This window comes from Dipodomys ordii, unplaced genomic scaffold, assembly GCF_000151885.1.
Source record: "Dipodomys ordii isolate 6190 unplaced genomic scaffold, Dord_2.0 Scaffold191, whole genome shotgun sequence".
Lineage (NCBI taxonomy): Eukaryota > Metazoa > Chordata > Mammalia > Rodentia > Heteromyidae > Dipodomys > Dipodomys ordii.
Window position 1 is genome coordinate 720634 of NW_012267407.1, and position 10813 is coordinate 731446.

General features: G+C 58.8%; 1 protein-coding gene across 2 annotated transcripts; it reads left to right on the forward strand.

Annotated features, from left to right (window-relative positions):
• Positions 1 to 1102: 1102 nt before the first annotated feature.
• On the forward strand, positions 1103 to 6316 carry Isoc2 (isochorismatase domain containing 2). Of its 2 annotated transcripts, XM_013034575.1 has the most exons (6): positions 1103 to 1251; positions 3539 to 3676; positions 3772 to 3981; positions 4085 to 4155; positions 4259 to 4376; positions 5929 to 6316. In XM_013034575.1, exons 2-6 carry the CDS (start codon positions 3542 to 3544, stop codon positions 6007 to 6009), a joined length of 615 nt encoding a protein of 204 aa, XP_012890029.1. In that variant the 5' UTR covers positions 1103 to 1251; positions 3539 to 3541; the 3' UTR covers positions 6010 to 6316. The 2 variants fall into 2 exon arrangements, with proteins under 2 accessions (XP_012890029.1, XP_012890030.1); XM_013034576.1 differs by lacking the exon at positions 3772 to 3981.
• Positions 6317 to 10813: the final 4497 nt, after the last annotated feature.

A 10813-nucleotide genomic window follows, 5' to 3' on the forward strand; every position in this document is an offset into this window, starting at 1 on the left:
TGGGGCCGGAACTCTGGGCCTGGGCGCTGTCCCTCAGCTCTTCAGTTCAAGGCTAGCACTCTACCACTTGAGCCACAGTGCCACTTCCGGCTTTTTTCTTATGTGGTGCTGAGTAATCGAACCCAGGGCCTCGAGCATGCAAGGCAAGTGCTCTACCACTGAGCCACCTTCCCAGCCCCTCCATGAAACTCTTATCTCCAATCAACCACTCAAAAAAAAAAAAAAAGAGGGTCTGATTCCTCCAAGGACCTCTTAATCCTTTCTTGGTTTGTACCTAATGTCTTTGCAAGACTTTTTTTTTGTCAGTCCTAGGGTTTGAACTCAGGGCCTAAGCGCTGTCCCTGAGCTTTTTTGCTCAAGGCTGGTACACTACCACTGAAGACACAGTTGCCCTTCCCCAGCCAGCCCCAGCTAGCTTTGAGCTGTGATCCTCAGAGCTCAGCCTCCTGAGTGGCTAGGATGGCAGGCATGAGCCACCAGCGCCCGGCTGTCTTTCTTTTGAGAAAGGATATTGAAATATAGCTCAGGCTGGCCTAGAACTCGCGAGCCTCCTGCCTCTGCCTCGAGGTAGACGCAAGCCCGTCTTCTAACAGTAAAGACTTTGCGGCCAGTACCCCCGAACCACCCTTCCCATTGTCTGCCACTCTAGCCTCCTCCGCCTTCCATTGGTTAGGTCCTCTGAGTCCCCGCCCCGGAGGCATTGCTACCAACAATCAAATTAAGACTAAAGAAACAGCCTTCGGCCGGGCGCCGGTGGCTCACACCGGGTCATCCTAGCTACTCAGGCGGCTGAGTTCTGAGGATCACGGTTCAAAGCCAGCCCAGGCAGGAAACTCCATGAAACTCATCTCCAATAAACCACTCAGAAAACAGGAACTGGCGCTGTGATAGAGCACTCGCCTTGACTGAAAAGCTGAGGGGCAGCGCCCAGGCCCTGAGTTCAAGCCCCACGACTGACCAAAAAAGAAAAAGAATCAGCCTTTGGATCTACGCTCCTCCCCCGCCCCAACCTGAAGCGCCAGAGCAGCCTGCGGATTGGCCAGGAGGGAAGGGCGGTGGCCGAGCGAGGCGAGCACCGATTGGACGATCTGCCCAGGCAGGCGGGGAAGGGGCGCGCGGGGCGGGCCACGTGCCAGGACCGGACTAAACGGTGACCCCCGTCACCCTAGGACCTTTGGGAGGGCCGAGCCCCCAAACTTCCCAGCTTCGCCTGCAGACGGGGCCGGGCCGGCTCCAACCCAGCACTTCCGGGTAAGTTTCCGCCCGCCGCCCCAGATCCATGCCCGCCTCGTCCTCTGGGCGGGCGGGCCCGCGACCCCCGGCCCCTCGCCCCGCCCCGGGGAGCGCCCGCCCTCGTCCCCAGCCGGGCTGCATCCCGGCTCCCGTCGGCAGGTGGGGCTCCTTCCCGGTGTCTCTGGAAGAAACTGAGGCCCGGATCCAGAGTGCCGCCAGCCCCAGGCCGCACACCCCGGGGTCGGGCCCGGGGGTTGCGCAGGGCGGGGGGGGGGCGGGAAACGGGTAACCAGCCACCCCCTTCCCCCTCCTCGGTTTGCCGCCGCGGGGCGTCTCCACTCCGCACCACCGAATCGGCCTTTTCCTCCCCCAGACTAGTTCCTCTTCCCCGCAGACCCTGAGAGTGGGTGTGCCCGGTGAGGTGGTGCTCCGAGGTCCTAGGTCAGAGACACCAGTCGTAAAAATAAAATGTGAAGCAAAGGGGTTGGGGCCGTGGCTCATGTTGGGGAATTAGCTGCCCCCCCTTCCCCCATTCACATCCCTATATCACCAAAAAAGTGTCTTGGCCCCTAAATGTACGTGTCACCGTCTCCCCTCCCCTCCCTCCCTACCCCCTCCCTCCCTCCCCCCCCTTCCTTTCCCTCCCTCCCTCCCCCTCTGTTTCTCCCCCCCCCACACTCTTTCTGCTAGCCCCACGGCTTGAACTCAGGGCCTGGGCACTGTCCCTGAGCTTCTTTTGCTCAAGGCTAACACTCTACCACATGAGTCACAGCACTACTTTTCCAGCCTTTTCTGTGTATGTGGTACTGAGGAATCAAACCCAGGGCTTCATGCACGCTAGGCAAGCACTCTGCCACTGAGCTACATTCTAAGTCCCATGACTAGTTTTTTTTTCTCTCTCTCCCGCTCTTTGGTGGTGCTGAGGTTTGAACTCACAGCTTGGTGCTTATTGGGCAAGGTCTCTACCAGTTGAGCCAGCCTCCCTCCTCTCTTAACATCTGTTTTGGGGATCCTAACCAATCTACATTCCAGGTTCCTCCTCAAGTCTCATTCTCTGGTCCTGGAGGCCTTTGGTTGTGTTTTTATTTTGAGAAGTATATACACACAGAAGTGGTACAGGACAAAAGAGCACTCAAGTGTATACATTTTCACACCGTGAACTTCTGGTCTGGAGATTGAAGTCAAGAAGGGGCATTTCCCCCAGCAGGCCCTGCTCTTGACCTCTGTTAACAAGCTTGGTTAACAACAGCTGTAAACAGCTTGGCTTGGTGAGTTCTGACATTACGCAAATCTTACATTTACCCTCCACTGGATGACCTTTTGCACATCCCAAATCCTAAAGAAACAGCATAGAGCCAGGTACCAGTCGCTCACGCTTGTAATCCTAGCTACTCAGGAGGCTGAGATCTGAGAATAATGGCTCAAAACCAGTCCAGACAAAAAAAGTCTATGAGCCTGTTATCCCCAGTTAACCACCAAAAAGCCAAAAATGGAGCTGTGGTGGTAGGTCTAAGCACTCTAGACAACCCCCACCTCGGGCTTTCTGCACAACTGGAGCAGTGTTTGCGGCATTCCCTTTTCCCTTCATTCTCTTGAGTACTTTTCCTTATTGCTACTTAAGAGCTCGCTGGTGTTCCATGATAGGAATCTGCAGCCAGTGCAGGACACTGGACATTTAGATTTGTTTCTGCTCCTTCCCCCTGCCAGAGTCCTGTGATAATCACTTCACAGGACCCAGTGCTAGGTAATGCATTAGGAGCAGATTTCTAGGTCAGAGGGCCTGAAGCTGTGCCGTGGTTGCTTAGGTGTATACTCCTGCCAGCCCAAAGAGATGTGGGGGGGCAAAGCCCTGCACAGTGTAGCTTTTCGTCATTCAGAAGTCATATCCCGGGCTCTGTATGGCCTGGGCAGGTCCTGGATGCCCCTGGATATGGAGTGAGGATGGAAGCCTTCATTGAAGATTCGCTGGGCAGGGCCAGGCCCAGGAAGCCTGGCATCCATGCTCTAGGGGAAAAGTAAAGACTACCAACACGGTACCATCTCCACAAAGGGAAGCAGTAGTCAGCCTGTGACCATGGTGGCCCAGGGTGGACATAGCCAGAGAAATGTCCTCACTGCTGGACTGCACAGGAAGAGGAGGAACGTGTCCAGGTCCAGTGGACCACAGTGTGGTGGTGTGGAGGTGGAGGCAGGTGTGCTGGGTGCATGGGCCAGAGTCCAGGAACATTTCTTGGACAGAGGCCCAAGGCTGTGCTCCAAGATCCCCTTTCCACCTGACTCTGCACACGCTGCTCTGCCTCCTTAGGAAATGGCCACCTCCAGGCATGTCCTGGGCCGTGTTTCCCCGGAATCCTCCATGCTGTTCCTGTGTGACATGCAGGAGAAGTTTCGCAACGTCGCCTACTTCTCCCAGATCGTCTCTGTGGCAGCTCGCATGCTCCGAGTAGGTGCAGGCCCCTCCTCCTTCTCCAGACTAGGCAGTGGAGGCCCAGCACTCCTCCCTCATACCCAGGCCTCTGTTCCCACTTGGTGGTGCAGGTGGCCCAGCTGCTGGGTGTCCCAGCCCTGCTGACGGAGCAGTACCCGCAAGGCCTGGGCCCCACAGTTCCTGAGCTGGGGGCCGAGGGCCTTCAGGCCCTGAGCAAGACCTGCTTCAGCATGGTGCCCATCCTGCAGCAGGAGCTGGACAGCCGGCCCCAGCTGAAGTCTGTGCTGCTCTGTGGCCTGGAGGCCCAGGCCTGTATCATGGTGAGACCCCAAGTGCCCCCCCAAGTGCCCACTCCTGTCCCCACCTGAGGCCTGTGCTCCCTGATGTGGTTTAGGCATGGTGCTGACCTCTTGCTGCCTCTAGCAAACAGCCTTGGATCTACTGGACCGAGGGCTGCAGGTTCACGTCGTGGTGGATGCTTGTTCTTCTCGCAGGTGAGGTCCCTGGGGGCGGGGGGCAGCTAGGGCACCTGTGATGCACCAGAATGTTCTTGCAGCAGCTTGGACACCTGCCTCCCTTCGCTCTTACCCTTTGCAGCCAGGTGGACCGGCTGGTGGCCCTGGCCCGCATGCGACAGAGTGGCGTCTTTCTCTCCACCAGTGAAGGGCTCATTCTGCAGCTTGTGAGGGACGCTGCCAACCCTCACTTCAAGGAGGTAATGAATGTCCTGTGTGGTCCACCCTGCCCCATGCATAGGACGATATCCAGGCCCATGGATACATCTGGGCACAGCAAGCAAGTGTGTCCTCCAGGGTGAGCAACACACCACCAAACATGAACTAAAGATGTTGAGTGGCCATAAAGACTAAGTGAGCTGCATGCTCACACAAGCTGAGATCTGAGGATCAAGGTTCAGTGTGAGACTCCTGTTGGGTGCCAGTGGCTCACGCTTGTAATCCTAGCTACTCAGGAGGCTGAGATCTGAGGATCTTGGTTCAAAACCAGCCTGGCCTAGAAAGTCCTTGGAGACTCTTATCTCTAATCAACCACCAGAAAACCGGAAATGCCTCTGTGGCTTAAGTGGTGGAGCACTCACCTTGAGCTGAAGAGCTGAGGGACAGTGCCCAGATTTCAAGCTTCATGCCCCAACAACAACAAAAAAGTAAGACTCCTTTCTCCAATTAGCCACCAAAAAGCCAGAAGTAGAGCTGTGGCTCAGTGGTGTCACGCCAGCCTTGAGCAAAAAAGCCAAACAACAGCGAGGCCCTAAGTTCAAGCCCCAGGAAAAAAAGAGCTGGCCACTGTCAGACTGACAGTTACAAAGGTCATTCTGACTCCCTGGAAACCAACGGATAGGCATGGGCATTTGTGGAAGGGAGGAGAGAGACCACCGCAGAGGCTACTTCAGGCATCCAGGCCAGCAGCATAAGGCTCAGGCAGTGGAGGTGCAGGCTTTGTTCCCCCTCACCCATACACATACACTCCACACTACGATCTGAACTCAGCCTCTCACAGGTGCTCCAGCTTGGCTTTTTTGCTAGTTATTTTGGAGATGGAGTCTGCCAGGCTTATCTGCCCATGGCTGGCTTTGAATCTTGATCCTCTGGATCTCAGCCTCCTGAGTAGATAAGATTATAGGTGTGAATGCCAGGCCATTTGAGGGATGTGTGTGTGCCTGTGCACATGTTGGTCCTGGGGCTGAACTCAGGGCCTAAGTGCTGTCCTTGAGTTTTACTTTTGCTCAAGGAAATTTTTTTGGTGCTTAATTGGAGATAAGAGTCTCACAGACTTTCCCGCCTAGACTGACTTTGAACTAGGATCCTCAGACCTCAGCCTCCTAAGTAGCTAGGATGACAGGTACAAGCCACCAGTGCCCGGCTTTGAGGGACTTTTCGACGTAGGAAATGTGCTTGGTTGCCCTTGTTCTATTAAGAGGTGGGTACATAAATGGGCCTCGGGATGGCGGCACGGCCTGGCCAGCCTGGGACAGAGCCCTCGCCCTTCATGGTCCAAGCCCTTCATGGTCCAAGCCTCGGGTGCCCCAAGATGGCAGACAGGAAGGAACTCACCCAGGCAGGCAGGGCAGAAGGGGAGCCCCTGGGAAACTTTTGAGAGTGGTTGGTTTGGAGAAGGCTGCTGCCAAGAAGGCCCGGAAGGTAAGATGGTGGCCCTCAGTTTTGTCACCATGGAGATGGAGACCTCTCAGACTTGTCACTATGGAGATGGGGACCTCTGACACTCCTGAATCCTCCTCCCTCCACTCGCAGATCCAGAAGATCATCAAGGAGCCCGCCCCTGATAGCGGGCTGCTGGGCTTCTTCCAAGGCCAGAACCCCCTCTTCCGCTGAGCCCGGGGCCTCGACCCTCCAGTCACTCGGCATCTTGGAAGCGCTTCTCCCGGTCCCTGGATCCCCAGAGTGGTGCAGTCGTCCAGGAGAGCCGCCCCCCGGGGGAGGGGGGCGTGGTCCTGCTATCCCATTGGCCTGCTGCTCCAGGAAATGCAAATGAGACTCCTGGGAAGCTGTGCGGCAATTGGCTGGGAGTGAGGCAGAGGCGGGGCTCGGCCCAGCGCCACTTCCCAGGGTGGGCAGGGGCAGGAGAAGGGGCGTCACCGATGGGACCCGGACTTGCAGAATAAACATTGCTGTGACTGTGGACCGAACCATTATTGGGCCGGGGGGGGGGGCGGGCGTTCCGGAAGCCACGGGGGCTGTGGGCGGGAGAGAGGGGTCTCCAGCAGGTGGGGAGGGGGAGGCGCCTCTTCCCGGCTCCAGCCAGCTGGAGGCACAGGCCACATCTGTGCGGAAGGCGGGGTCGCAGCCCGCATCGCCGCCTCTCCCCCCTCCCCGCTGCACCGGCGCGCGCAGCCAGCCCGCTGCTCGCAGACACGCGCGCTGCCTCCGGTGCTCGGCCCCCACGCTATACACCCCCGACTCCCCCAGGATCCTGCATCCGGAAGGCGGGCGCGACCACACCCGGTACAGAGGGGAAACCGAGGCACGGGGACGAGGAGAAAGAGACAGGCAGGTGAGTGGACCCACGGAAGAGTGGGCGGGGGGAGGGTGGGCTGCGGCAGCTCGTAAGGCCCCGGTTCCCGGGACGTAGGAGCCGGGCACCGACACGGGAGGTCCCAGCGGTCTGCAGCCCTTGGGGATCGGAGAGTCGAAACCCCACGGAGCCCCTTCTTGAGATCCGGGGGCCCCCCGAGGCGTCCCCCACCCCTGAGATCCCCCAGCTGAAGGAGCCAAGCCGGTGTCACCGATCCCGGAGCCCATCCTGGGAGTCCCGGCGCGAGGTGTCGGCACCCCAGCCCCCGCCTTCCGGATCCAGGTGTCCCCTCCGCACCTCAGCCCGGAGCTGCGTCTTGGGGCCCGCGCTCGCGTCACCATGGCAACCCGAGTCTATTTTGCGCTGGGAACACAGCTCCGGCTGCAGCGCCCCCCGCCCACCCCTTCCAAAAGCGGGGGGCAGCAAGCAGGGGTGGGGGGCGGCCGCGCTCGCGAACGGGACAGAGACCCTCGCGAGGGTCGAAGCCCTGGGACGGGCCCTCGAAGGGGGAGGGGGGTGGATGGGGCGACCGGCCGGCGGCCGAGCCGGGCGGGGGCCGCAAAGGCCCGTGACAGGGACCCGGGAGGTGCGGGGGGGGGGGAACCCCGGGAGACCGAGGCCCTTGGGCCCCATCAGCCACGGACCTGGAGGCCAGGGGCCTGGCTGGGGCTGCAATCAGACCCCCGAGGACCGGGACTGTGCGTCGAGGTGCGGGCCGGACCCTGTGTCCCTCCCTCCCCCGTCCCTCTTCTCACCTCATCTCCTGCTCTGGGATGCACCCCAAAGGCCCCCCCGACCCTCAACCCTCTGGAGGATCCTGGACGCCCCTCATCCTCTGCCCTGCCCCCATTGTACCCTCAACCCCGTCTCCACCTGTGGACCCCACTCCGCCCATGTCGGAGTCTCTGATCCTTTCTGGTGGTCTCTGTGTCCCCTCTCACCAGCCCTCCCTAGTTTCTGAGCCCCGATTCTGTAGGTCTCTACCCCTTCTCTGTCTCTGCTCCGCTGTCCCCCGGGCACCCTCTGTTTCTTCCCTTGCTCCTCCTACCCTGTGTCACCTTCTGTGGGTTTCTAACTCCTTGCTGGGCATTCATCTCTCTCTGTCCCACACTGGTACCTTGATTCCCCCAGGTTCTTAGTTTCCCCCTCCATCGCATTCTCTCTTCCACCTCAAGCCCTGTGTCCCCTCTCTCTGGACTGTTCAGGATCCGTCCCTCCCCTGGGGCTCTGGCTCTCTTGCACCCTTCTTCCTGCTGCAGCTGCAGGACCCTCGGGTGGCCGTGCGGCCCGGCATACCTAGTCCGCTGCTCTCCTGCTGCCCTAGCTAGCAAGGTTGGGAGGGCAGCAGCAGACTGTGGAGTCTGGGCACAGCTGGGGCCTGGTGGGGTGTCACCTGCCAGCTTCTGACTTACCTGGTCATGGGTGTGGGCCCATTTTTCTGGTGGCGTTTGTTGTTTTTGTTTACTGTTTGCTTTTATACTGTTTATTGCGCGGGGGGGGGGGAGAACCCAGGGCGTGGGGCACAGCAAGCATGTTCTGTGCACTGAAGGCCATCTCCAGTCCTAGGGTCAGCTCTTGAGCTGTGTGTGGCTGCTGAGCATCAGGTTCTATCTTGTGTGCTGTAGGTGGAGATGTGTGGAAATACATGGCGCTGTGTGCATGAATACATGTGTGTCAAGAGGGTGCTACAGGTGTGCCACCAGGCTCAGCAGCTGTGGGGTGTCTTGGTGCTGTGTTTGGTGTCCTCTCTGGGTGCCCTGTGCTGTGCTGCTGTGCGTTGTCTCAGGACTGTCAGCCTGGGGAAGTTCCAGGCCAGGGAAGCCTTGAATCTAACTAGTGTCCTCTGTCCACACTGGAGGTACAGCCTGGCACTCAGGGGATGTACAAAGATTGGGCATGTGTAAGTGTAGCTGGGTGCCACCCCTGCAATCACTGGAGCTGTGCCTGTCCCAGGGGTACAGTTTCAGGGGACAGTAAGATTCTGTTAGCAGAGGGGGATGGTGGGGTCACAGAGCCCAGCCAGGGGCCAGTACCCAGTGGAAAGTGAGAAGAAGTGCTGGTAGTCCAAAGGCAGCCTTTGAGCAGTTGAGGTGAAGGCTGCCGTCCCGGAAGCATGTGAGTCTATGGTTTGTGAGTCTATGGCTTGACAGGCAGCTGATGTGTGGTGAGAGGCTGAAAGGGCACTGTGCCCAGCTGGCCGGCCACAGACACCTTGGAAAGGAGAACCCAGCTGGACTGGAGCCTCTCAGCTGGACCCCCTTGTGCAGTGTGCAACTTGCCCAATTATCCTTGGCAGCCTCCAGTGAATGAAGGAATTCACAGGCTGTGTGCAAGAGCAACTCCTGGAAGGTGGGAGGGATGAAGAGGAGAGAGGCAGAGAGAGGAAGGAAGAGGAAGGGACAGAGGGGAGGGAGAGGAAGAGAGAGAGAGAACTCACTTCTCTGTGTGAAGATTAAGCCATCCATATTTTATAGGCCTCAGTGTCTGGAGACGCAGGTTCCAAGCCCAGCCCCATAGCTGAGTTTGAGTGCTGTCAGCTGGAGTTCATGGATAGGAACAGACTGGAGCTCAAAAGGCGAGGTGGATCCCAGGTGGAAGAGGGTGGAGCTAGCTGAGCCACATAACTCCCCTCGCCCCCACTGCCAGCCGCTGGATTGACAGTGTGTCCCTGGCAGTGCACACCCCTGAGGGAAAGGGACAAATAAAAACACTTGAAAGATGTTTACTGAATGAATCTCACCCACCCGTCCTTTGAGTGCACTGCATTTGCTTTGTCCAGGCTTCCTTTATAATCCCATACATAGGCCACACTCACCTCTTACTCACTATGTAACCTAGGCTAGCCTCAAACTCAACATCCTCTTGCCTTATTTTCTGAGTGCCAGGAATACAGGTGTGCACCACCAGGCCCAGCCCCTTCATGAGTTCACATGTTTCATCAATAAGTCGGTATTACATGCATCACCCTCATTATAAGAAGGATGCCTAGTGGGCATGGGTCAGCTGGGCACCTGCAAAACAGTTCTGTGTCCCTCTCACTGTGTGGGATGAGTACAGGCCCTGATCCCTGAGGAGCAAGCCTCTGAGCAGCTGTCCTGAAGTGACAGCTGTCAAGATCTTCCTGAATTGGAGGCAGCACAGAGAAAAGATACCCAGCGCCCAGCCCAGCTCTGCCTGTAGTCCCAGCTCTGAAGCACCCACCTGTCCCGCCTGCCCACCCTCCCTGAAGGAGGGAGGACAGGCCTCCTCTCCACCCTCCCCCAACCACTCCTGCCCACTTGGACAGGCAAGGCTTGGGCCTGCCTGAGCGGTTGCCATAGAGATGGTAGAAAGACCCACCCCTCCACCTCCGGACTCCCACTTCCCTCTGCCCCTCGCCCCTTACCGGCTGTGTCTCCTCTGCAGCTCAAGACAGCAATAAACACTCTTGGGGGAAACACTTGGCTGGGCCAGGCTCCAAGCCCCTGTGTGTGGGAGCCGGGGTCAGCACCCAAACACCTAATGCCCAGCACCCTCACCCCACTTTACAGATGGGGCGGCCAGCCCGGGGCTGGGCTTCCCCAATAGGGCAGCTGGGATGTGGGGGTGCAGCAAGATGAACCACACTACCACTCTACTGACACTGGGAGATGGACAGACAGGCAGAGACATAACTGAATACAGGAGACGGGCTGGACAGGCATTTGGGGGGCTGAAGGCCATATGGGTGGGTTCCCAGCCAGAGACGCCTGTGCCCACTCCCTGGGCAGAGGGGGGATATCTTGGGCCTAGGGATGGGGATGCTAAACACCCTACTAAGCGCAGGAGGGGCGCCCGTCTGGAGCTACCTCCTCCACCTGACAGCTTCTCTCTTCTCTCTTCCTCCGGTCCCCCTCCCCCCGCCTCCTCGTGTCCCTCCGGCTTGCATCCCACCCTGGCTCTCCCTTCCCACCTCTCCCCTCCCTCATCTCTCCCCCCCTCCTCCGCCCCTCTCCAGCCTCCGTCCTCGGACCGGCGCAGCCTGGCGTCCCTACCTGAGCCATGTCGGCTCTGCTGCTCCTCGGGACCGTGGTGCTGCTGGCCTCGGCCACTGGCCAGGCCGGGGCGCGCCCGTCCAACGCCTCG